At 34.0% G+C, this 27862-nt stretch overlaps 2 protein-coding genes across 5 annotated transcripts in view; one reads left to right on the top strand and one right to left on the bottom strand.

Moving 5' to 3' along the window:
* Positions 1 to 247: 247 nt before the first annotated feature.
* Positions 248 to 9266, bottom strand: FPGT (fucose-1-phosphate guanylyltransferase). 3 transcript variants are annotated; one of them, XM_025397634.1, is made up of 5 exons: positions 9124 to 9244; positions 7374 to 7541; positions 5800 to 5892; positions 3042 to 3107; positions 422 to 2279 (listed from the first exon to the last, which is right to left on the bottom strand). In XM_025397634.1, exons 1-5 carry the CDS (start codon positions 9242 to 9244, stop codon positions 1666 to 1668), a joined length of 1062 nt encoding a protein of 353 aa, XP_025253419.1. In that variant the 3' UTR covers positions 422 to 1665. The 3 variants fall into 3 exon arrangements, with proteins under 3 accessions (XP_025253411.1, XP_025253419.1, XP_025253425.1); XM_025397626.1 differs by having other exon boundaries at positions 248 to 3107; positions 9124 to 9266; XM_025397640.1 differs by lacking the exon at positions 3042 to 3107 and having other exon boundaries at positions 1714 to 2290.
* Positions 9267 to 9296: 30 nt separating this feature from the next.
* The window catches only part of LRRIQ3 (leucine rich repeats and IQ motif containing 3), a 162035-nt gene continuing 143469 nt past the window's right edge, over positions 9297 to 27862 (top strand). For both annotated transcript variants that reach the window (XM_025398024.1, XM_025398020.1), the window contains exons 1-3: positions 9297 to 9487; positions 24264 to 24512; positions 25090 to 25413. In XM_025398024.1, the coding sequence (XP_025253809.1) occupies positions 24264 to 24512; positions 25090 to 25413 (573 nt within the window). In that variant the 5' untranslated portion in view covers positions 9297 to 9487. The remainder of the gene's footprint in view (positions 9488 to 24263; positions 24513 to 25089; positions 25414 to 27862) is intronic.

The raw sequence follows: 27862 nt of genomic DNA, 5'->3' as shown, positions 1-27862 counted from the left end.
TAACTCTGAAAGCACAGAAGGTACTAGGTGGACGTATGCATATCAATAGCTCTGAAAGTGCTGAAGAGTTTGAATGTAAAGCTGTAGAAATTTCTTGATGATATCTCAATATTTTACTTTTTTGTTATTATATATGTACATTCATTCAATATTTCACTTTTTTGTTATTTGATATGTATATGCAAGAGGGTTAAATAAAAATCTGTATTTAAAAACAACTAAAAGAGATCTCCAATAAATATGAAAATTTCAAGTAACAAAGCATTGTGTCATGTTTTATTGTGTTTTTCTTAATGGAACATAAAATAATGGTGATTCTTATAATTGATGGCACTTCAGATTTGGTAAAACTACAATTCTGAACATTTAGTGAATGACAAACATATAACATCCTCTGAAAAATCTGCAAGTAAATCAATCATTTTTAAACAATAGTTACCATGTATTTGTATCTTATCCTTGGGAAAAACTTTGGGGAAAAAAAAAAAAAACCACAAACACAAGTATCATAACTGAGGGTTGTGGACAATTTACTTCTAGTTTACCAATTTTTACATTGACATAAAGTAGCACAGACTAGTTATTTCATTAAAAAAAACACACACTGACAAATCTTTTCTCTATTACACTGTAGTACAAAGACTTTTCACTTATATGCTTACACCAATATAGAAACACATAACTTGAGATTCCAGCCAATTTTTATTTTCTTGAAACTTTATCATCTGTGTATTATCTAAGTTTTTCCATTTTCCTGCCTGCTTCTTGATGTCTGCATCTGGACCAATTATCGTTTCTCCGCATCACCAGTGTGTGGATAAAAAATAAGATGAAAAGTCAATTCAGTTCATTTGGTAATTTCAGTTTTGTTAGAAGGACTGACAGGAGATAATACAAGTAAAGTCTATAGTGAAATTATATGATTATTGATGAATTTCAATTATTACTACCACTTTCCCCACAGATAACTGAGTTTTGTGCGCATATGTATGTGTTTTCCTATGGAATGGAACATAAAGGAAAAATTTAAAGATACACAAACACATGTTCAAGTGTATAATACGTATGTACTTTTAGTTTCATTTTGATAAAATTAATGAGATATGAATTTTATCATCAATTTCAGAGGTCTTTGTATCTAGTTATTTATCAACTAAAATAATCACAATATATTGGGCACTCAGTGAATGTTTCAGCTATGGATTTGTTTCTGAAAAAGTATTTCTACAGTATTTCTACACTACTCTGAACATCCTACAGTATGCCATTTTTATTATTCAAAATAGAATTACAGTTGAGGAGAGAAGTGCCAGTGAATACTTAGAACTTCACTGGATCAAAAGCCTCAAAAAAGATGGAAAAATTCTAAAGATATGCTTAGAAAATTACCTTTAAAACTATGTGAAAAAACAGTGCTCCACAAATCAATCATTATTAAAAACTAAAATACTGATACACATCCAAAAAATATCTATTTTCTCAACTTAGTCTTGAAATATTTTTCTTCAAAAATGATTTATATGTACTTTTGTGCTATTATTATTATGCTACAGGAATTACATTAACATAATTTTCATTAATTGAGTTCAGTGAAACAGCCTACAGAAAATACCTATCTCGGGAATGTTACTCAAAAAGGCAAAGTGTACAATATTTAAAATGTCTCTAAATCAAATTGCTTTTTAAACTGATTTCTAGAAAAATTTGTTCCCTGTAAGTTATCATATCTTCTACATCTTTGTAGATAAGCATTTCTTCAATGGACAACAACTTATAGCTATTCAGGCTGAATGCTGACTTGTTCTTAACAGCATTTAACATCTTTAGGGATGTTGTAACTGAATCACTCAAAGAAGAACAAACTGGGAAAATGCGTGCAGTCCACAAACTCAGACATGTCTTGTTACCAGAGAACAGTTCCTCTGTAACTTTAAGATTCCAAACATCTAAGCATGACAGGAAACAGACTCCAAAGAATTGAAGTAACTTTATATCTGACAATGTTTTCACACTCTTTTTCAAGTTGTCTTGCACTCCAAATGCCATAGTTGAATACTTTAAGCATCTATTCATCTTTAAACTTAAGGAACACACAAAAGAATGTGCAGGGAGGGCAGCTTTTGTTAGGATATAAGAACCACTAATAATGCAGTTTTCCCCAACTGAAACATCAGGCCCCAATCTAGAATACTCCACAACTGAGCCAGGTGCTACAGAACATCTTGAATCCAGTATGCTTTGAATGATACAGGATGTTTTGCAAGAGCATTCTGGTATATCTGGAAAGATACTAAAAGTTATGGACTGTAAGCCGAGCTCTGACTTTAAACTGTTATCTGAGGTAAAGTAAAACAAATATTCTTCGGTTGTTCCAATGTGATAAAATTTGGAGTTATTAAGAACAACAACATTTAGTGATGTTCCTTTAAGAAGATGAAATATTCTCTGCCTCATTTCTACCAACTCTGACCCTTCTTTAATGACATTTGATGTGTTTCTGGTGTACTCCACAGTTGCTCCAGGTCCTAAAGCCTGTAGAAAGTCACCATAGGCATCTATTTCACAGTTCAGTGTGCCTATTTTTTCATAAAAAGCAAGTAACATTTTTGCTGATTTATGATCCATATAAAATAGGCTATCTGTGTAGACATAGTCAGAGTCTACTTTAAGATCGGCGATGTCACCCCCAGCAAAGTCCTGTTGACAAAAAATTCCAGGTCTACACACAGCATTAAATTGATACATCTTTTCTATGCTGGGCTTATGAAGGAAATGATGGCAAGATCTGTATTCAAGGTCTCTATGTTTTAAATCATCAAAAGGATCTAAGACAAATACTCCATGTGTGGTACCTATCGTCAAAGTAGAAGGATGAGCTAAAGCGGTAAAGCCAGGTTTGTCAAACCTAATAAACTCAAATTCTCCAATACTATAAAGTTCAATATCATCTGCACAGGTTACCAAAATTCCAGGATTCATATGTAAGGGGAAATCAATGTACATGGCTAGTTTTAATTCTAGCATCTGATAAATGGGGTTACCAAGAGGTAAAGCAGTGAAAATTTTTCCCAGAGCACTTGCATTTGGAAGTCGTTGACTGTAGCCACCTATAAAATTAAAACAAAATAACCATTTAAAAATGTAGTATTGTTTATAAAATTTTCAAAACCCAGGGTTTAATAACCTGTAAGTTACAAATCAAAATATATTTAAAGATATTTAATATATACCATGTGTTACTGTAAATCAGGAAAGAATAATGAAATCCAGATTAAAAATTCAAAGAGAAATTCTCTTGTTGCCATGTGATATAACACAATTTTAAAAACTATAGGTCAGGAAAAAATTTAAGTATACTGTAGAATCTGTGAAATGTTTTGAATTACATGTATAACAAACAAGAAGGACCATGGCCCAAAACATGATGTTGTATCTACATTTTTTTTCTTTTTTTCTGAGATGAAGTCTTACTCTGTCACCCAGACTGGAGAGCAGTGGCGCGATCTTGGCTCACCACAACCTCTGTGTCCCAGGTTCAAGTGATTCTCCTGTCTCAGCCTCCCAAGTAGCTGGGATTACAGGCGCCTGCCACTGTGCCTGGCTAATTTTTGTCTTTTTAGTAGAGACGAAGTTTCACCATGTTGGCCAGGCTGGTCTCAAACTCCTGACCTCAGGTGATCCACCCACCTCGGCCTCCCAAAGTGCTGGGATTACAGGCGTGAGTTACTGCGCCCAGACTGTATCTACATTTTAAACAACAAATTTCAACCATGTTTAGACTTCTAATTAAGAATCTACTTCACAGAAAATAAAATTATAGAAAACTAATATACTAATGCTAAAATACAGTCATTTGCTTCTTTACAATATTTCGCTCAAAGATGGACAGCATATATATAGGTTGTCCCACAAGATTATAATGGAGCTGAAAAATTCCTATTATCTAGTGATGTTGGAGCCATTGTAAAGTCCTAGCATAATGCACCACTCAAGTGTTTGTGGTGATGCTGGTATAAACAAACCTAGTGTGCTGCCAGTTTACTAAACTATAGAACATACAATTATGTATAGTATACAATACTTGGTAATAAATGACTATTTTACTGGTTTTTGTGTTTACTATACTATACTTTTCATTGTTATTTTAGAATAAATTCATATGATACATACCAAAAAAAGTTAAAAATACAATGGCCTCTGGCAGGTCCTTCAGCAGGTATTTCAGAAGGCAGCATTGTTATAGGAGACGACAGCTCCTGAACTCTAGTAGGGCTACAGAGGTAGAAGACAGTGATACTGATGATCCTGACCCAGTGTAGGCCTAAGCCTACACTATTTTTGTGTTATCATTTCTAACTAAAAAGTTTAAAAGGTAAAAATAAAAACAACGGAATAAACCCTAATGATATAAAGAAAATATTTTTGTACGGCTGTACAGTGTTTGTGTTTTAAGCTGAGTGTTATTACAATAGAGTCAAAAAGTTAAAAAAATTAAGAAGTTTATAAAGTAAAAATGTTATAGTAAGCTAAGGTTAATTTATTACTGAAGATCAATAATACATGTAAAGCACTTGGCAGCACACAGTATATTGTTCAACAAAAGGGAGCTAATAACTTTCTGTTTTTTCTTTTTCCAAAGACCAGTCAATAGTAAAGTTTAGTACTAAGAATTATCTATTTCCAAAAAACAAAAATAAAAAAACAAAATCTATGCATTTCCTGGTATCTAATTTAATTTTTACTAAACTGATAATAATAATTATTTTATTAAATAAAATTGTAAATTAGATTTTTTTTACACATTTTTAGTCTTCAAACCAGAACTTGGATGCTTTACTTTGACATCATCTTTACAAAGAATTATTGTTTTGTATGTAAATCATAAGAATGAGAAAGTGCTTTGGAAGCCATGTAGACAAACAATTCTAAAATACCTGTCCCTGGACTGGTGTCGGTTCATGACAGTTTTCATTAATCCCTTAACATACAGAGAAAAACAACAAAGGTTTTCATGTAACCAAAATTTTCGCACAACTAAATGTATTCAATTTAAAAAGCTATTCTTTATTGTGAGGCTATGTCCTTCCTACTTTTCTGTTTTAAAATGTCTTATTTTATGTGTGTGATTTCTCTCTTATATATTTACTTGTTCATTCCGTATATTGTCACATTTTCCTTTTATTTTTAAGCATTGTGGCCTCTGGCTACCAATAATCACACAAAAATGCAAGATAAAAAGTACTGGCAAAAGTCTAGTAATGACCGTGTTAAACCAGCCTTCCCTCAAAGCAAGAATCCCCATTAAGGGAGAAAGAGCATTAGGTAAAATAGCTAATGCATACTGGCTTAATACCTAGGTGATGGGTTGATAGGTGCAGCAAACAACCATGGTACACGTTTACCTATGCAACAAACCTGCACATGTACCCTGGAACTTAAAATGTAAATTAAATGTAAAAGAAAAATCCCCACTAAAGCATTCCTGAGAACTATTCATATTTGAATGAGTTGTCTTAGGAAAATAATTTTCTATATACATACCCAAAAGAAAACAATATTCATAAAAGGTTGACGATATATGTGATCTACAATTTTATGAGTAAAATTTGTGAAAACCACTATACTACTTACAACCTAAAAAAAAAAAATGAACATCATGAAATATTTGTTTTCAAAGCAGAATAACTTCAAAGATTTTTTTTTAAAAAAGGAAAGCGTTTGCAAGACAGAAAAAAGTCTCTAAAGTATTAAAGGTGGAAGACTAAAAAGAAAATGTAAATTAGTAAAGTATAACATTACCAGAGTGAATCAATAGGATGATAAAAGAATTCCATTTATCTCCATATAGCTTTTCCAAATGTTGAAGGGCACAAAGTGTTGATCCTCCATTTCCTTAAAAACAAAGTTAAAAAAGCAATATTTATTTAATAGAAACCTACTAAAACTTTGTCATGATGGTAAATTTAGGTGTTATAAAACCTTGAGGATTTGCCTTTCAGGAATAATTAAATAGATGGACACCAAAGGTATTGGCAATAGAACAAAATTAAAAACGTCTCATAGCAAATAACCAATCAATAAATTAGCAATGAAACCCAGACAACAACCCTCAGTAATAAATGATGAGGTAATATTCTCCCCAAAATAGTAATTATAAGAAAGAAGAAATAATAAATTACACAATCTATAACATTAGAAGACTGATAAACATAAGCATTCATACAGAGTTACAAATCACAAAGCCCATTTAAATAATTCTCCCAAATGACACAATCAACACCACAAGTTAGAGTTCCTTTCGAAAAAAAGATTTTTAGAACTTGAATTCCAAAAAAAAACATTAAATATAACTACCACACTAGTTATCTTGGGCCAGTTATCTAACTCTCAGTACCTCAGATTCTCATCTGCGGAAATAATATCACGCCTGTAATTTTTTACAGGCCTCCCTTTGGGAGGCCGAGGCGGGTGGATGTTGAGGTTAGGGGATCGAGACCATTCTGGTTAACATGGTGAAACCCCGTCGTCTCTACTAAAACAAACAAACAAACAAAAAATTAGCCGGTCGTGGTGGCAGGCGCCTGTAGTCCCAGCTACTTGGGAGGCTGAGGCAGGAGACTGGCATGAACCCATGAGGCGGTGCTTGCAGTGAGCCAAGATTGCCACTGCACTCCAGTCTGGGCAACAGAGCAAGACTCCATTTCAAAAAAAAAAAAAAAAGAAATAATAAGAGTACTGACCTCATAGTTGTAAGGATTAAAATAACATTGGCTAATTAGAATAATGCTAATGTCATTTACAGATATCCTATCTCTGGTATCAAGGGGCTTCAACTTTAAGTATCACATAGAAAATAGCCTTCAGAAAAACAGCATTTATTTCTATTTGCAATGGAAGGTCAAAGGGCAAAGTGGACCTAAACTAGGGTTTTCAAATATGTGTATTATGATATTTAAGCCATGTGACATTGTTCTTTTGCATTATGTCCTCAAAAGGCCAAGAGTATTTTTTCCTACTATTTTGCTTTCTTCATGTAAACTGCTGGAGGAACTTTGGAGTGGAGAGGACCTTAAGAGCTCTACTGATAAGGTCCAAAGGAGTATTCCTATCTGAGTAGTGTAAATTTCATAAAAACTGATAAAATTATCTTTTAAGTAACATTCTGGAAGTTTTTCAAGGTAAGTCATAATGGGTAAGAACAGTTGCTATTCCTTTTATCTTTCTAAAAAAAGTGAATTTACGTTCAAATTTTAAAGTTTATAAAGCTGTGGGTAGAGATATGCAGCTTATACACTTTAAGTCACAGAAAAGCTTTTCTTCAATGATTATTCCGCTTAGGACCTATGTTATAAATCTGACCATAAAGCACATACCAATTTTGGCTCCAGCAGGATCTACAAAAACGTGATACTGAACTCCGAGGGGTAACTCCTTTCTTTTCAGCTTTTCTGACAGCTGGTGGTTGTAAGCAAGTTCCTGTTTTTCATCAGCCGCTGTTATTGCAACTATGTCCCAGAATTCTCCAGGTGCTACCAGTTTGCCTATTTGGAAAAGGCAAGCAAATGCCAACAAAAATTATCAGAATTTTCTAGTTGCCACAGGTTTGCCTACTTAGAAGAAAAAGAAGGTAACATCTGTTATCATCTTCCAAAATGTATCTTTGGCTTTTGAGAGTTAGGGAATAATCAGTGGTGCATTAGTATGATTCAAAATAGTTACAATGAGGACTGTTCACAAGTTCCTTTTTTTTCTTTTAGATCACTCCCTCCTTTTATGGTCTACAATCCAATTTAATTATAAATGCTGAACGATACAATGTTTCTTGATTAAGAGAGCGACTTTTAACTTGCCAAAGACTATTGCCTCAATTCTTCAATAAGAAGAGGAGACAAACAAATCTCCAGCGTTGCAAATCAATTCTTACGTATCAGGGACACTTAGTGTTAGGTGACTGAGACAGACACAACCCAGGCCGGGAGCGGTGGCTCACGCCTGTAATCCCAGCACTTCGGGAGGCCGAGGCGGGCAGATCACGAGGTCAGGCGATGGAGACCATCCCGGCTAACACGGTGAAACCCCATCTCTACTAAAAATAAAAAAAATTAGCCGGGCGTGGTGGCGGGCGCCTGTAGTCCCAGCTACTTGGGAGGCTGAGGCAGGAGAATGGCATGAACTCGGGAGGTGGAGCTTGCAGTGAGCCGAGATAGAGCCACTGCACTCCAGCCTGGGGGACAGAGTGAGACTCGGTCTCAAAAAAAAAAAAAAAAAAAGACAACTCAAAGATCCATTCCATCAATGTTGCTGTTTATAAATGTGGGTACTTTATTTTCTATTACTTTAAGATAAACCATGCAAACTTACATAGGCTGTTAGAACATAAAATTCTGGATAACAGAAAGTCCCAACTCTCTGATGACATCTTTAAAAGACAGTCTGCACTTTTAGTAGACAGTTGGAATCTCTTTATTGGTAAACAAAATGATTTAGCGTTTTAATTAGTTAACAAACAGAACCTGTCAGCTAGAATCTAATAGTCCTGAATATTTTACTGTTATCCAAGTATTAGTCCCAGTATTTTTTAAGCAATCACTGCATCAGTAACCACTTTTATTAGCCAGTTGTACGGGGATTAAGTGGCATAGCCAATTTTTTGATAACAAATTTCTTCCTTTTAATTTTTAATCTATAATTCCTCCATGCTCTGTTACTCCCTCAACAAACGTTTACATTACAGAAGTAGATGAATGTAATGTAAACAGTGAAGTTTACATTAGGGGGTTGGGATCTACTCATAAAGGTCAAAATATATCTTTTAGATTTATTTAAAGTAACTTTTATTAATGAGCTAATCAATGCATAACTTCACCAGATTTTCTTTCTTCTTTTTCCTCCGCCCTCATTTTAATATCTATACTACTAAGAATAAGCAACAAGCATGTCAAGAAGGGACAGTGAAAACAATAAATAAAAACTCAAAAGGATTATTAGCTAGCTACTCCTGGGGGGCGTCATAGGCCTGCAGATGAGAAGCAGACGGGAAGTGACAGTCCAACAAACTTCCTGGCACGCAAAAGCACCCTCCCTCTGCATTGCCCAGGAGAACTCGGATGCCTTCTCTGGTACCTCTCAGCTCGGAAAACCTCCGCAATTTTCGCTGGGTGGCTTCTCGCAGCGATACTTCCGGAGGGTCCCTAGCAGCTGCCATAGCCCCACCTTCCCTGAGACCGCGCTGCACACGACGCATGCGCCCTCGGGTGCGCCGCGGTCCGGTTATTTCTGGCCCGCCCCCTCCGTGCGTGGCTCACGTAACCACGCCCCGGAGCGCCTTGGCTGGCTCCCGGAAAACCCTGATGTGGTGAACCTGGATCTCGTCTTGTTTCTCTAGCAACGGTCTCAGGAGCAGATGGCCACCCAGCGATTTGTCTGACTGTGTTGGGTCTGGGCCACTTGTCTCCAACTCATAAGGGCTTGCGGCCCAGTTGACCCGGTGAGTGGTTCAGGTTGGGTTACAAAATTGTTAGAACCGACCCGCTAAGGATAAGGCGAAACTACAGTCTAGTTTCCCAACTTTCACATCGAAGGCGATTCGTCCTAACTGGTGATTTGTTTCAGCCTGGAGCAGTTCCCCAGGAGATCCTGATAGAAGATCTCCCCCACCTGTCCTTTCCCCCCCGCCACCCCAGGTCATCTGGAGCCATCTGCCCCCAACCCTGGGTCATGATACGTACACAGTCTGAATATTTAAAATCTGTTCTTTTTAGGAACCTTAAGTTTGTGGTTCCTAGAGAGTGAGCCACCCCACCCCTCTGTTTTTTTCTTGGTAGGCTACACACGACAGCCTCTCAGATAGTGTCTTTGGAAATTGTATAAAATTCAATCCGCAACCAGGCTCCAAATATTTTTGATATTTTGGTTTATTTTCTGTCATTCTTTTGTATATGCAGATTAATCTAGAATGTTCAATAGCATTCTTAGAAATAAGTCGGTCTTTTTAGGTGTATTTTGGGTAGCTATGTAGAGGTGTTCCTGTTGTAGAACACCAGGTTTATTAGTTTTACAGATCACTTCATCTTTACACAGAAGAAAACTGAATCAGAGAATAGTGACTTAGTCAAGCTATCACAATTAGTAATAAAAGATGTAAGAAATATATTTCAATCCCAAACCCAGAAATTGTGCTATTTCATCATACCGTTTGATTTTTTGAGAAGATTTGTCTGTATCAAGGTCTTCATTAGGTACGTAGGCATTCAGGGCGCCATAAATTTACTTAGTTTTTCTTCTCAGACTTGTTATACAATCGTGTTCTAATAGTGGAAGCATGTGGATAAAATGGCAGATTAGATTACTCTTTCATAGTTTTGTCATTTAAAACTTTTCATTAATTAAAAAACGGTGTCTTACTGAAGAACATTTAGAAAATACAGAGACTCTCACTCAAGTCTCTGTATTTTCTAAATGTTCTTCAGTAAGACACCGTTTTTTAACCAAAAGAGAAAGTAGCGAGAGAAGGTCAGAGAGGGAACAAAGGGCCATAGAAAGAATTTTGGGTTTTACTCTTAAGGGAAACAAAACCATTGCAGGGTTTTGAAGTGACGTGCCTTATGTTTAAAGAGATCACTCAGAGATACGAGAATAGATTATAATGGGGGATGAGGTAATGATAGAGGCAGGGAGACTTGCTTGGAGGCTACTGCAATAATGCAGGTGAGAGTTGGTGAAGGCTTGACCAGGATGGCAGCAGTGGGGATGGTGAGAAGTTGGTCAGATTCTGGATGTATTTTTAAGACAAAAACAATAAAATATGCTGATGGAATTAATGGGTGTGGACTGTAAGAGAAAAAGAGGAATCAAAATGACTGCCTTGGGATGGCCATCAATTAAGATGGGTAAGTTTCTGACTGAGGAAGATTGTTGGGGTAATAGAGTCCAGAATTTGATTTTGGACATGTGGAATAAACAGACATATGTGTGTGCAGTGAATACGTAAGGGAAGTTTGTGTGTGTATATGTCTGTTTGCATTATACATATGAGTCTAGAATTCAGGAAAGAGGTCTGGGCTGGAGATACAATTTTAAGAATTGTCAGCAAAAAGATAGAAATAATTTAAACTGTGGAACTAGGTGAGGTCCCAAGGGAATGAAGGTCAGCAGAGCCTGTATGTCTGGGGTCTGTATATTCTAATAAGGTGAAATAAACAAGAAGTAACCAAATAAAAAAATCCAGTGGTAACAGTTGTAAGGAGACAAACGGAGTGATGTATTAGATTCTATCATACAGAATATTAAATAGAGTATTTCTTGGATCTGGGATGGTGTCATACAGAATATTAAATAGAGTATTTCTTGGATCTGGGAAAGATGGCCATAGAAATGGGAAATTATTTTTTCTCAATATGACTATATCATGCAATCAAAATTTGCTGGAAATAAATATACCATATTATCAGCTATGGGTTCTATTCTCTTTCTTTTCTCAAATTTTCGTTAATGTTAATTTTTAAGTAAAAAAAACTAAAAAACACTGTATATAAGCCGGGCGCGGTGGCTCAAGCCTGTAATCCCAGCACTTTGGGAGGCCGAGACGGGCGGATCACGAGGTCAGGAGATCGAGACCATCCTGGCTAACACGGTGAAACCCCGTCTCTACTAAAAAATACAGAAAAACTAGCCGGTCGCGGTGGCGGGCACCTGTAGTCCCAACTACTCGGGAGGCTGAGGCAGGAGAATGGCGTGAACCCGGGAGGCGGAGCTTGCAGTGAGCTGAGATCCGGCCACTGCACTCCAGCCTGGGCGACAGAGCGAGACTCCGTCTCAAAAAAAAAAACAAAAAAACAAAAAAAACACTATATATATGAGTAGGAGTAAATTTCCATGGCAGTTGATTGTTGGGGGCCAAAAAAGTCTAGAGATTTTATTTAAGTTCATATTCAAAATAATAAAACAGTGCGATATGATTGTTTAACATCTTAAGCTACTAGAGTATTATTTTACTAGAGTATTCACCACAGAGTTTTTCCATTTATCAGAATATTTTTATCAGAATATTATTTTACCAAAGTAAAATATATCAGTCCAGCCAAGCTGTAAGCCCATTAATTCTGCACAAATCGAACACACAGGAAATAATCTATTTAGTTTTGGATTCCACATTTTTAAAAAGACATTGAACATACTAGACTATAATAAATTGAAAAATTATATTCTGTGGAGGCATTTGGGCTTTTTATTTCTTGGAGGATAGTAGAGAGTATCTGAAGAGCTGCCATAAGGAAGAATGAGATAGATTTTTTAAAATAACTTTATTGAGGTACAGGTTTAGAACATTTTCATCCCCCCATTAAAATGCCTTCTAACCCATTTATAGTTAATGCCAGTTACATTGTTTTTTTTATTTCTACAGACATAACTATGACTGTTGTGTGGAAATTATAGAGAAGCATGTTTTAATTTCCCCCCCTTCTTTATAGGAGGAAGTTGAAGCCAAATGAATAGGGTCCTGGATTATGTACTGTGGAGCTCATAGTGCATGCTGTGGTCAGGCCAACCTAGGACTGTACTTGTTTCCAGTCCTTGTGCTTCATGGCTCTGTTTAACCACCGTTTCCTCCTGCTACCCTTCCTGACATGCAACAAAAGCAAAAATTCTCTTTTTGCAGTTTGTTTTATTTGAATTTATTTACTCAGCTAGCCTGTTCTCAACTTATTTCTTAAATATTTTTTTCTCACTATGCCCTGTTGGAGGAACCCTCATACCCTTCAACTTTCCGTAGTGCAAGGAAACATTGTCCCACCCTTGAACTTTTATTATACTTCCTCTCTTAGTATTTTGTGGATTTTTTTTTTTTCCCAAATGGAGTTCCCCAGTAGTGTAATCATAATCTACTTTGTCCAAATACCAACATGAGGTTTCGGGGAGGGGAAAGGGACAGGGAGAGGGCAAGTACTTGAAGACTATAAATTAGTAGAGTCAAGAATTAAATTTTAATTAATGTAATACAATATTTATGACACTTAAGAGAAAGGTATTAATGGCTTAATTTTAGGAGATACAAAATCTGTTCTGTGAAAACTAACCAAGGAGTGTTTTGGGCTAGAAGAAATATTTGTTGTGCTAATTTCCTTATTAAGAGGTTATGATTTTTGTGCAGATTATTTTCTGTGAATGTTTTTATTAATTTTGACTGTTTAATATCCATCTTCTGGCTCACCACCTTTTAGTTTTTTAGGTTTATGCTTTTGCAGTTTCCAAATTGGAATAAAAATACAAACTGAAAAATGATGTCTCACAAAAGCTTTTTTTCTGAACAGAAGTATATAACTTTCTAAAATTTAAAAAGCCAATACATTTAAATAAAAAAGTTATAATTACAAATGAATTCTGATTCCTTGTTCTGAATGACTTTTCATGTCATTTGAAAACATATAGAATATGCCATGAAAATATGTTTTGTGCTATCAAGGTTATTTATATTAACTTAAAAATGCACTGTATTCTATGTGATTTTCCAGGACACATGTACTGGTCTGACTGTTCTACTAGACTCTCCCCTTCTTAATTTTTAAAATATATTTTTTCTGTGATATAAAATCATGGCAATTCTTCTATATTTTTAGGGACAGGATTTTTATTTTTAGAGACAACCTTTCACCCAGGCTGGAGTGCAGTGGCAGATCATAGCTCACTCCTGGACTCATTCATTCTCTTGCCTTGCCCTCTCAAAGTTCTGGGATTATACAGGCATGAGTCACTGCACTGGCCTATGGCAATTCTTTATTAAAATAGTCATTACTTAACAAATCTGTTATCAAAATAAAGAGTATTTTAAAGATATAATTTCTTTATTTTGTTAATAGAGAAGAGCTTAATATATTGCAGACATGCTAAACTAAAAATAAAGTTTGTAATCACAATATGTATAAAATATTACCGATTAGAATCCTTACAATTAGATTTTCTAAAAACTGAAACTTTTAATTTTTTTTTTATGATTTGATTTTATATGCAGATATCTTTTTTTTTTTTTTTTTTTTTTTTTTTTTTTTTTTTTTTATTCGGAGTCTCGCTCTGTCCCCAGGCTGGAGTACAGTGGCGCGATCTTGGCTCACTGCAAGCTCCACCTCCGAGGGGTTCACGCCATTCTCCTGCCTCAGCCTCCTGAGCAGCTGGGACTACAGGCGCCCGCCACTGTGCCCAGCTAATTTTTTTGTATTTTTAGTAGAGACAGGGTTTCACCACGTTAGCCAGGATGGTCTCGATCTCCTGACCTTGTGATCCGCCCGCCTCGGCCTCCCAAAGTGCTGGGATTACAGGCGTGAGCCACCGTGCCTGGTCTTATATGCAGATATCTTAACAGCTGTTGTGATAATTCTGGAGTCCAGTATTCAGATTTCCATTTAATATTATAGTTCATGCTTATAAAATAAACTACTTTCATGTAGACCATCAAATCTAGTATTTTAATATATTACTTAAAATAATGATGATCTGTCTTCCTAGTACCTAAAAGGTTCAGCGAATAAGTTTTAAGTCTAAAGGTACACTCAGCAAAGGCTTTGAAAATTTTCTTTTCAATATTTATTATATATCACATTTGGAAAAGAAATAAATATACAAAATAAATATTTTTTACTTCTTAATATTTAATTTAGATATATTCATGAGTTATAACCTTGTATAGTTATACTTAATGTGTTTGCCGTCAAAGTTGGGAGCAAAGATGAGGTATAACTGATGGGCATTTTATTTTATAGAAATGGTTTATATAGTGTGATTAAAATGTATGATAATTTTAAAATTAGTACTTTAGTTGATATAAACTAAGGAAAGGTTTACTGATAATGGTACTGATTTATTTTTAACTGCAGAATTTGTTTGAAACTGTAGTTGGAGCCTTGATACTTTCCGTAATGTGTTGCTATACTTAATTTGCCTTTGAACATTATATTATTATTTGAACTTGATAATTTACAGATGTGTATATACATTTCACAAAATAGTTATAAAATTATCAAAGTCTAAAATGAACAAAAGTGACTAGATTCCTCCTCTATGTGCATATTTGAAATTTGCAACAAGTGGTAAGGGGCTTTTAACTTGGTAGAGGAGGATATATCAATTGCAGTGGTTTTTAGCTTCCCTTGGTAGGCAGTAGAATCATATGGGCCCATAGCTGCAATGATATGATTCAGGGGATATGCTCTGGGGCCTGCTCATTTGAGTTATTCCAGTTTTCAGATGTACAGTATAAATAAATAATGAGAAACAAAATTGAAATGCTGCATGTGGTAGTTAAAATATGAAAAATCTCCACTTTTCCAAAATGATTGGAAAGTTTGACAGAATATGTAGCTGAATAATATGAATAACTGACACATACATTATATTCTGAATATAGAATACTAATTTTCTAATGAAAAACTTATTTCTGTAATTTATTAATCATGTTAATCTTTCCTTTTAATAGCAATAACCAGGTATTACTATGTTCTATTTTGTAATTTGTAAAATATTAAGTTTGTTTATATACTGGCAAGTACATTTTGTTGGCAGAGGTGAATATTAATAGAGAAAATGAATATAAATTAGTATAGTATATGGGGAAGACTGCTTATAAGACTAAATTAGTGTTCATATCACATCAACTAAAAAGAAACCAGTTGAGAAGAGTTTAAAATATTGAATACATATAAAACAAAAATCAGTTAAGAGGAACTGAAAAATATGTTTTCAGACACCTTGGATAAGATTTGGTATTGCAGAGGAATACAAGAATTAGGAGAGAGGATGACAGGTAAGAATTGGAAAAAAAAAACTACCTGTTGGGTACTCTGCTTACTTCTTGGGTGACAAATTCATTCATACTCCAAACTGCAACATTATGCAATATACTTTTGTAACAAACCTGCACATGTACTCCCTGATTCTAAAATAAAAGTTGGGAAAAAATTAACTCTGAATGTCCTAACAAATAAAGAAAGGATATATTTTGGAGTAAGATTTATTATTGCATGGTAAAGGTAACCACAGAGAGTATATGGAAAGACCTCCCTACTCTTCACTAAAGATCTGAACTACAGGTTGATGGTTAGATGCTTTATATTATAGAAGAACCTACATATAATCTGAGTAAAGTATTTATTTTTTAGAGAGACTATAGATCTTTATGGAATCTTCTGGAATGAGATAATGATAAAATATCCCCCCCCCGAAAATATTGGCGATTGTAATTAATAATTACAATTTTTCTTGAAAACTAACTTAATATATTTATTACTTTTCTCCTATTTACTTTGGATTAAATTTGCTCTTCTTTTTCAAGTTCTAGAAATGGCATCTTAGATGATTCATTTTAGATCTTTGCTCTTTTCTAGTATATGTATTCCGTGCTATGAATTTCCTTTTAAGCACTGCTTTTACTATATCCTACAAATTTTGCTAAATTTTACATTTTATTTTTATTAGTTCAAAATATCTTTAAATTTTTATTTACCTATGTGTTACTTAGAAGTGTGTTGTTTATAAATCTCCTAAGTATTTGGAATTTTCCAGCTGTTTTATCAATAAACTAAACTGATATCTAGTTTAATTCTATTGTAGTTTGAGAGAAGATGTTGCATGGCTTCTGTTCTTTTGAATTTGATAAGACATGTTTTATGTCCCAGAATGTGGTCTGTCTTGGTGAATGAATCCTCCGTGTGAGCTTGAAAAGAATGTATATTCTACTGTTGTTGGATGAATTAAAATAAAACTAGTTACTATTATTATTTTGGACAAATTATTCAACTAAGAATAAGAAAAATAAGAGAATTTTATTTTATCCTCACTTGTTCCTTTCCCAACACTTTCTTACCATAGATATGAGTATCTGACGTATATCATTTTTCTTGTTCCTTTCCCAACACTTTCTTACCATAGATATGAGTATCTGACCTACATCATTTTTCTTCTTTCAGACCTTCTTTTAATATTTCTTACAAGGCAGGTCTACCAACAACAAGTTACTTCAATATTTGTCTAACAGAATTTATTTCTTTTTCACTTCTAAAGAATAATTTTGCACAATACAGTGTCCCTTGATATAGTTTTTGAAGCATGTATTTTATCTTGAATTGTTAATGGAACTAGGCATTCAATTAATTTTGTAGAACTTACTGTATTAGTCTGTTTTCATGCTACTGATAAAGACACACCCAACACTCGGTAATTTATGAAGAAAAAGAGGTTTAGTGGACTCACAGTTCCGTGTGGCTGGGGAGGCCTCAGAATCATGGCAGGAGGTGGAAGGCACATCTTACATGGTGGCAGATAAGAGAAAATGAGAACCAAGTGAAAGGGTTTTCCCCTTATAAATTCTAAGTCAGTGAGTTTTTTTTCTCTTGACACTTTAAATATTTCACTCCACTGTCTTCTGCCTGCATGGTTTCTGATAAGTCAAATGTAGTTATTATCTGTGATCCTTTATAAGTAAGATTTTAAAGAAATTATTTGGCTTTTTCCAAGATTTTTTTTTAACTTTTGATTTTTTGAAATTTGTGTATTAAATGCCTAGGTGTGATTTTTTTTTTCTTATATTTATCCTACATTATGTTCTCTGAGTCTCTTGAATCTGTGGCTTAGTGTCCGATGTTAGAGTAAATTCTCATTCATTATTGTTTTAAATACTGCTTTTATTCCTTTCTATTTTTCCTTTTTTGGCATTTTCATTACACATATGTTACACCTTTAGAAGTCCCACACTTCTAGAATATTACTCATTTTTTACTCATTTTTTTCAGTCTTTTTTTTCTCTTTGGTTTTTAGTTTTGAATGTTTTTGTTGGCATATCCTCAAAGTCAGAGATTCTTTTATCAGTCACTTCCAGTCTACTAATGAGCCCTTCAAAGGTATTCTTCATTTCTGTTACAATGTTTTTGGTCTCTACCATTTCTTTTTTATTGTTTCTTAGAATATCTATCTCTCTACCTACATTATCCATCTGTTCTTGTATGTTACCTACTTTTTCTGTTAGAGCCATTAGCATATTAATCCTAGTTGTTTTCAGTTCCCAGTCTGATATTTCCAACACCCCTGACATCTGTGTGTCTGTTCCTGATGAGTTTCTGTACTGCCTGTCTGTTGCTACAGTTTTGGGGTCAGTAGTTTACCCTATGATCTTACTTCTTTTGTGTAGCTAAGAAGAGTTGTTGATTTTCAGTTTGTTCAGCTTTTTAATGTGTTATTAGGATGGAGTGACTACTTCCAAGCTCCTTACATGCCGTACTGGAAATTGCAGGTGCTTTGATACACTTTTTGAAGCATATATTTTATCTTGAATTGTTAATGAAACTAAGCATTCAATTAATTTTGTAGTGCTTACCGTATTAATCTGTTTTTGTGCTGCTGATAAAGACACACTCATCACCAGGTTATTTATAAAGAAAAAGAGGTTTAGTGGACTCACAGTTCCTTGTGGCTGGGGAGGCCTCAGAATCATGGTAGAAGGTGGAAGGCACATCTTACACGGCAGCAGACAAGAGAGAATGAGAACTAAGCAAAAGGGGTTTCCCCTTGTAAAACCATCAGCTCTTATGAGACTTATTCACTACCACAAGAACGGTATGGAAAAAACTGCCACCATCATTCAATTAATCTCCCACTGGGTCTCTCCCACAGCAAGTGGAAATTCTGGGAGCTACAATTAAGATGAGATTTGGGTGGGGAAATAGCCAAACTATATCATTAAGTGCCAAACACTGTTCTAAACCCTTTATGTTGACTCATTTAGTCCTCATAACAATTCTATGGGCTGTTATTATTATCTTATTTTTACAGAGGAGGAAACTGAGGTACAGGATACATAACTTCCTTGAGATCACCAACCTCAGAACAACTTATATTTCATTTCCTTTTTCTGTACTTAGTTTGTAGGGTGCTTGAAAAATAAAATGAACTTGTTGTAACCAGTAGAATGTGGCTGAGGGGATGCTTCCATTGAACCTAAGCCTTAGGAAGTCTCACAGGTTCTGCTTTTATGCTTTGGGAGCCCTTAAGCATGTAGAAAGTCTGGCTGCCCTATTTCAGACACACATGGATAGATGACATAGAGAGGACAGTTCAAGATAGAGAGGTCCTGAGACAGTATGGAAAGAAAGGCTGGTTCATCTCAGTATCCCAGCTGAACCTAACCTTCCAGCAGTTCACTGGAGGAGTGAACTGACTCATGCTTCAGCCAGTGTCAGTTGGAGAACTGCTTACTTCAACTTAGTGAATACACAAAATCTTCAGAATAACAAAATGGTGGTTATTTTAAGCCAATAAATTTTGGAGTGATTTGTTACAGTACATAAATAGCTGAAAAATAAACCTTTTTTTGTTGTTGTTTTGCAAGACATTGAGTATTAGCTGTGGAGAATTAAAAATAAAGGAATGTCCAATAGATTTCTACTGAAATGGGAGAGACTTTGTCATTTGTACTTAGAAGTCTTTTAAAGGTTCCTTCCCCATAGTTTGCTATTTCTCTGAGGAAAGGAAAAGATAGACATGTCTATGAAACAGACATTTATTGAAATCTAACTCAGTTCTATGTCAGGTCCTATGCAAAAATTTGAAAAAACCACCTGACCGTAAAACAACTTTTCTGTTCACAGGGTACATATAATTTATTGGAAAACAGGGCCATTAAATAATAACACATATAAATATATAATCACTAAATTTGGGATGTGGGGATGTGGGGATGGAATCAGAGTCTAAATAATGACTAGGCAAGATTTGCCAAAGAAGGTTACACTGAGAGAGAAGTGTGACATCCTAAGATAGCTGGTTAGCATATTTTATTAACTAAGAAGCGAGGGTTCTTAATAGTTTGGAGTTTTTTAAATTTTTGCTTTAAGTTCAGGGAGAGATGTACAGGTTTGTTACATAGGTAAACTTGTTTCAGTGTAGTGTGTTGTACAAGTGATTTAGTCACCTAGGTGTTAAGCCTAGTACTCATTAGTTATTTTTCTTAATCCTCTCTCTCCTCCCACTCTCCACCCTCCAGTAGGCCCCAGTGTGTTGTTCCCTTTTATGTGTCCATATGTTTTCATCATTTAGCTTCCACATATAAGGGAGAAAATGCAGTATTTGGTTTTTCTATCCCTGCATTTTTTTTTTTTGCTAAGGATAATGTCCTCCAGCTTTATCCGTGTTCCTGTAAAGGACATGATCTCATTCTTTTTTATGGCTGTATAGTATTCCATGGTGTAAATGTACCACATTTTCTGTATCCAGTCTACCATATATGGGCATTTAGGTTGATTGTATGTCTTTGCTATTGTGAATAGTGGTACAGTGAACATATGTATGCATGTATCTTTATAATAGAACAATTATTATTGCTTTAGGTATGTACCCAGTAATTGGATTGCTGGGTCAAATGTTATTTCTGTTTTTAGGTCTTTGGGAAATTGCCACACTGTCTTCCACAATGGTTGAACTAATTTACACTCCCACCAACAATGTATAAGCATTCCTTTTTCCCCACAACCTCACCAGCATCTGTTAGTTTTTGACTATTTTTTTGTTGTTTTTAAATTTTTATTTCAGTAGTTGTTGGGGTACAGGTAGTATTTTGTTACATGGATAGGTTCTTTAGTGGTGATTTCTGAGATTTGAGTGTACCTGTCACCCAAGCAGTGTACACTGTATCCAGTATGTAGTCTTCTATCCCTCACGACCCTCCCAACTTTCACCCTTGAGTCCTCAAAGTACATTATATCATTCTTAGGCCTTTGCATCCTCACAGCTTAGCTCACACTTATATGTGAGAACTTACGATATTTGATTTTCCATTCCTGAGTTACTTCACTTTGAATAATAGCTTTCTAGGCTCCATCCAAGTTGCTGCAGAAGACATTGTTTTGTTTTGTTCCTTTTTGTGGCTGAGTAGTATTCCATGGTGTGTGTGTATGTGTGTGTGTGTGTGTGTGTGTATTACATTTTCTTTATCCATTAATTGGTTGATGGGTACTTAGGTTTGTTCCATATCTTTGCAGTTGTGAGTTGTGCTGCTATAAACGTGTGTGCATGTGTCTTTTTTAATATAATGAATTCTTTTCCTTTGGATAGATACCCAGTAGTGGGATTGCTGGATCAAATGGTAGTTCCACCTTTAGTTCCCTAAGGAATTTCTGTACTATTTTCCATAGTGGTTATACTTGTTTACATTCCCACTAGCGGTATTCCCTTTTCACCACATCCATGACAGCATCTATTGTTTTTTGACTTTTTAATTATGGCCATTCTTGCAGAAGTAAGGTTTTAATTTACATTTTCCTGATGATTAGTGACTTTTTTTTTTTTTTTTTTTTTTTTGCTTATAATAGTCAATGATTAAAGCTAAAAAGTAGGCAGTTGAACAAAATGGGGGAAAAGACATTACATTAAGTAATATCAAAAAGATCTCAAATTTGAATTTAATATGTCCTTAATTAACTAGTACTTAATTCTTACAATTTTTTTTCTAATCTTTTTGATTGAAACTGAAAAGTAGACTGTTTTACAAAATGGAAAAAAACGCATTGAATTAAGTAATATCGTGAGCATTATCCCAAATTTGGTTTGTGTGAACCAATATTTCGTTTCTTCCTCAAACTCTATGTCTTATTGACAGGAAACTTTCAAGTGAGGCAAGAGTGCCAATCAAACCAGTTCCCTTATTATATATTACTCATTTTATGTAGAAAAATGTTTGGACATATTTAAGAATTTTGGTGGGAAAGGACAATGTTATTTTATCATGTTCATTATAACAGCATTTGTTAATGTCACAAAGCTACTAGCAAGGATATTCATCTAATAGCTAACATTTGAATGTCTCACATAAGAGTAGAACCTCTCATTTTAGAAAATTATCCAGTGTATCTGAGATCAGTAAGGAAAATAGAAAAAACTCCACTTTGGAATAATACCATTAGTAGTTCATTGGCATGTTCAAATGACATATAGACAGCATTCATGCAGAAGGTTTAAAATAAAAAATTATTCCTGGTGGATGAATCTATAGATATTACTAACTATATTTGATTAATAGCACTGTTGAGAATCCCTGAAAATAAATGCCAGGAAGAAGATAATATCTTCATAAAGAAATAGACTGTTAGAGATTGAATAATCAATGTGAGAAGTAAATTCTTTGAAATAAAAATACTTATATTTATTTATATAGCTATATATTAAAATATATAATTTTGTGTACATATATAATTTGTGTACTAATGTCATGATTAACAGTATAAAATCACCTGTAGCTTTATGTGAAGAAACGAGATCTCTGAAGTTCCGTGTGGATGGGTGTTGGTTTTTCAAGGACTTTTTATGCATTTGTGAGCTAAAAAAGAAATGAAAATTAAGAAAGTGAAAAGGCAAGCCACAGAATGGGAAAAAAAGTCTTTGGAAAACACATATCTGACAAAGGATTAGTATCTGAAATAATACAAATAACCCAAACTCAACAATAAGACAATACTACAATCAAAGTATAATGGACAAAAGATCTGAACAGATAACTCACCAAGGAAGATATACATATGGCTAATACGCATATGAAAGATGGTCAACATCATGTATCATTAGGGAACTGCAAATTAAAACGACCAAAATCAAAACATTGGCAACATTATATACTGGTGAGGTTGTGGAGCAATAGAATCTCTCATTCATTGCTGGTGGGAGTCCAAATGGTACAACCACATTGGAAGACAGTAGCAGATTTTTACAAAATGAAATACATTATTATATGATTCAGCAAACGAACTCCTTGGTATTTATCCAAGTAAGTTGAAAACATCCAGACAAAATCCTGCACATACATTTTTATAGCACTTTTATTCATAATTGTGTAAAGTTGGAAGCAGCCAAGACACCTTAATAGGTGAATGGATAAACAAACCAAACCATGGTGCATCCATGTGATGGAATGTTATTCAGAACTTTAAAAAATGAGTTATTTTTCTAAAGACTTGCAGGAAATTTAAGCTTTCTTTAAATGGGGAAAGACTTACGTCTTTTCTATTTTGGAAGTCCAAGTGATGCGATGTGGATATTATCCTGCATCCCAGCACCAATAGAGCTTGATGAGTTTAATTTGTAAAGGTTTATTTATATCTGTCTATTCCATATCTGACTCTATATTTGGAAGACTGGTTTACTTGTAGTTGAGGCTAATCTGTCTTAAGGTGTTTGTCGATCACCTGTTGACATTATTCCTAGGCCCTTAGCCCAGAAATTCTGATACAGTAGATATGAGATGGGGCCCATGAATCTGCCTTCTAGTTAATTCATTGATACTTAGAGTTTGAGGATTCTAGTTTTAGGCCTTGGTTATGATATATAAAGTAACCAGTGTCTTGAAAGAGTACAAGAGTGTATCTGGATTTTCACATTTATTCTCACTTGAATTACACTGATTTAGTTTATCTAAACATGGTATAAATCGATTCTTCCATTGGGGAACATTATTGATCTTAAAACACACTTCCAAATAGACGACTTGAGCTCATACATTCTCTTCTCAGCTATCTCTGACTACCTTTTATGAAAGCTGAAATTACTCTTAATAAGTGAAAATTCATATGTATGAGAAATACTGTATAAAATTATATTAAAAAGCATTGATCTAAACATTTTAGATAAATTTAAGTAGTCAAAATTTAAAGCTATTAGAATTCTGGAGCCTAATTGCCTGAGTTGAATGTAAATACTGTGACAATGAATTTTCTCTTTAAGATACAAATATTATTGATAACATTTGAAGGCCTGTATAGCACCTTAATTTTATCTGGCTACATTGTTCAGCCTCTTTCACAAAGATTATCACTCTCCTGACTTGTTTATTATTCAGTGTACTTCTTTAACAGTATATTTTAACAACAATTATTATACAAGTTATACAAGGTATTGTTTGGTTTGTTTGTTGTTAGTTGTCTTGTCTAGAAGGGATGATTTTATCTCAGTTTCTTCACTGAATTCTTTAAATATTCTATGAAAAAGGAAGTTTGTCTTCCTCTTGCTAATTAGTTTGTTCATTGGTGAGTGCAGTGATAACATTCAGATTAGCTGTTATTGAAATATTAGACATTTAAGTTATTTTGGGATAGAAAGTTCTATAAGAATTAGTTTTTTAAAATTTTAACTTTAATAACACGTTTTACTTGTACCATCTCTTGGCAAAATTTTATTGGTTTTCAGGTAAATTTTTGAAAGTAGAAAAAAAAATCAAAGCAATTTCTTATCTTTCCTAGATGTTTCATGGAACAATCACAGAAGAGCTAACCAGTCATGAAGAATGGAGTCACTATAATGAAAACATAAGAGAAGATCAAAAAGATTTTGTTTTTGTGAAGTTCAATGGCCTTCATTTAAAGTCTATGGAAAATTTGCAGTCTTGCATCTCTCTTAGAGTATGCGTCGTCTCAAACAATTTTATTACAGATATTCATCCACTTCAGAGTTGTATAAAATTAATCAAACTTGATCTCCATGGAAATCAGGTAAGCAATAGGCATTTCAGTTATTTGCATATTTAATGAAATTTCAGTTTTATTTAATATGTACTTATGTTACCTATCCACAGTATTTCTTAAAGATGGTCTTTTATCTAAAATATATACAAAAATTTAACAATAAATTAAAAGCATGTAAGATGTATATTAATACAGACACTTTGATGTAAATGAAAATGCATAAATAGTGTGTAATTCGGTATGTTTCACTTCTTAAATCTACAGCCTGGATTAAGAATGCCTCATGCTTCCTTAATTTTCCTTAGGTAAGGAAAGTATTTTAGAAAAGTTTAAAGAGTCAACCTATTACAAAGGAATTTTCATTGAACAAAAAAGTATCGTTATGCATTTTACTGTACTACTACTAATAAATTATCTCAGATGCCCAGTGTATTATGGTTTTCAACTAGCCATCATCGTATAATTATAAATACTCTATTTGCTTATTAATTAGAAAATTGCTATTTGGGGAATATTGAATTTTAGATGTGTAATGTTTTACCATTTTCTGTGCTTTTTGAAAAAAGTAATTTTGGAATTTAAAGTATTTTTAATAATATTGCAGATAAAGAGTCTACCAGATACCAAATTTTGGAGTGGATTGAAGAATCTAAAACTTCTCTATCTTCATGACAATGGGTTTGCAAAGTTAAAGAATATATGTGTATTATCTGCCTGTCCAAACCTCATTGCCCTCACTATGTTTGATTGCCCAGTAAGCCTTAAAAAAGGATATAGACATGTTCTTGTTAACAGTATATGGCCTCTCAAAGCACTGGATCATCATGTGATTTCTGATGAAGAAATAATTCAGAACTGGCATCTTCCTGAAAGATTCAAAGCATGTAACCATCGACTTTTCTTTAATTTCTGCCCAACTTTGAGAAAGGTAATCAGCTTCTTTAGGGTTTCATTTTAATTAAATGTATAAAAGGAAAATTTTAGCTTCTGAGTTCTATATCTAAATTATATGAACTCTTTAATATTTTTGCATCATGTATATAAAATAATATAAACTAGTGAATATATTTGTAATGTCTATCTGAAACTTTATAAAAGTTTGTATGCCTACTACATGAAAAGCCTGAAATGATCAAATTGTAGAGAAACAAATTTTTGTTTTTTAAATTGAAAGTAAATCTCTAATTTATTCAGGATTTGGTATATGAAAGACTCCATTGGGAAATACTTAATGTTTTTTGAGAGCCTTAAAGGACAACTTAGATTATTATTAGAGGAAGATAAAATATTTAATTCTTACACAATTAATTTGATTATTTAACAAGATCAAACCATCATTATCTGTTGGTTTATAAAATGTTAGAAGAAGTGATTGTGAAAAGTTGATGCCTAGTTAATGGTTACATACTACTCAAGTGGATTTACAAAAACATAAGGAAACATTCCTTGTGACACATGAATGAGTATTAGAACAAATCATTTAAGTGTTCAAAAGAGGGGGTTAAATTGGTACAAGATATAGTAACAATGTAAATTGCAGGAGGTGTTTATAATATGTTCTAAAGGTTTGTGAAGTCACATGTGTGTGGAAAATTTGAGGAAGAATAGAACATCATTTTGAACAGTGAGTATATCTAAAAGAGTATATAAACATTGAACAGTGATTATGCATGGAAAAGCTGAAAATTACAAAGTTGGAAGAATTTTATTATTGCATATAAATTTTTATATTAGAGGTATATTAATGATTTTGTAATAGTTTTAAAAATTTAGGATTTTGGTAATAATTTTGTAGTAATATTTAAAAATATAAATACACGGTACTATTTAAGTCTGATATCTTAACCTGGGCCCTAAATAAAGAATTTCACTTTGGTACTTCACTTGTGTGGTATGGCAGAATCAAAGGTGGCAACACGCATGAGCCTTTTAAGGATAATCAAAGTGACTGAGATTCATTTAAGGAAGTAATGGAAAGTTGGGCAGTGGGCATTGAGAAAGAACTTGGACGACCTACTAAAGAGCTTAGACTTGATGAATATAATGAAGATTAATTGAAATTAATAGAGGTAGGAAAATTAGAGTAGGTCCCTCATAGTAAGTGCTCTATGAATAAATGGTATTGACAAGGTTTTAAGAAGGTGATCAACCCAACATTTTGCTAGCAGATTAATGGAGGATAGAAACCAAATGAGGGCAGGGGAATCAATTACTATAGTTTCAAAATGATGTGATTAGGATTGATATAGGCGGATACCAGTAATAAAGAAGAAAGAACACAGTGGAGAAGATAGACACATATTCAGTGAATGCCATTGTGGTAGGTGCTTTATATATTTTATTTATTCATTCTTTCTGAGTACCTATGAAAAGGACTGTCTGGGACTTGGAGATTCAGTGGTAAATAATACTGACAAAATTATTATCCTCTTTAAGTCTAAGGAAAAGGCACAGAGACTAGACGAATCTGGAAACAAGAATAAAACAACTATAGAATGTCAGCTAGTGTTAATTGCTAAAGAAAAGAAAGTAAGACAACACAGACTGAAAGGGGTAGAGATTTGGGCTACATTAGGTAGAGTGGACAGGGAAGGCCTTTTTATTTATTCCTCATCGTTTCCTTGGATGTGGAAAAGCATTCTTTTACAGGAGAAAATGAAGCATAGTGAGGTAGGAACTTACTCAATATTGGACAGAAAATGAGTCATGAGCTGGGATTTCAGCAAGTGTGCAGTCAACATTGCATCACAAATGACAGACAGTACAGAGATTTGAGTGTACTTTTCACACTGATTGAATGTGGGAATTGGGGAAGAATAAGTGTGGAAATACTCCACTATTTTGAAGCTGGATAACTGGGACACAAAAAAACTTATTTATCAGAAATGGCAGCACTTAAAGAGTTTTGGTAAAAGGTAAGTTTGGTGATACTTATGTGAAAGCAGGATATTAAAGAAGAAATATTAACTAGACATTGGATATGAAAAACAAAAATTCAGAAATAGTGTTCTGGACTTTGAGTGTAAATTTGGGAGTGTTTGCTTGGGGTCATAGTTAAAGCCTAGTTCTCTCAGGTAAATACAGGGATCAGTAAAGGCTGAAAACTAAGGTTACAACCTTGGGGCACAGTCTCATTTTGTGGGTAGAAAGCAGTGTAACCAATGAAGATAAAGGATAATCGATCTCAGCAGGGAAGAGGAAAAAAAGTTAAATTGAAAAAAAAAAAAAAACGCATTGGAAGAATTTTTGATGATAAAGAGGATGTCGCATCTTTGGAATTTCAATAGCTTGCAGTTGTTGGATATGAAATTGTAATGGGTTATATGTAATTGCCAAATATAGAACCTTTCCTGAGAATGTTTTGGACAGAAGAAAGA

Source organism: Theropithecus gelada, chromosome 1, assembly GCF_003255815.1.
Source record: "Theropithecus gelada isolate Dixy chromosome 1, Tgel_1.0, whole genome shotgun sequence".
Taxonomy (NCBI): domain Eukaryota; kingdom Metazoa; phylum Chordata; class Mammalia; order Primates; family Cercopithecidae; genus Theropithecus; species Theropithecus gelada.
The sequence above is the reverse complement of the archived record's forward strand: the minus strand, read 5'-3'. Positions and strand labels throughout refer to the sequence as shown.

Excerpts from the sequence above, each read along its gene's own strand:
- FPGT (XM_025397626.1), bottom strand. The coding sequence starts at position 9,244 with ATGCGTCGTGTGCAGCGCGGTCTCAGGGAAGGTGGGGCTATGGCAGCT. Across the intron at positions 7,542-9,123 it reads GAGGTTTTCCGAGCTGAGAG|GCAAACTGGTAGCACCTGGA; the intron begins GTACCAGAGAAG and ends TTTTCCAAATAG. Across the intron at positions 5,893-7,373 it reads TCCTGCTGGAGCCAAAATTG|GAAATGGAGGATCAACACTT; the intron begins GTATGTGCTTTA and ends TTTGTTTTTAAG.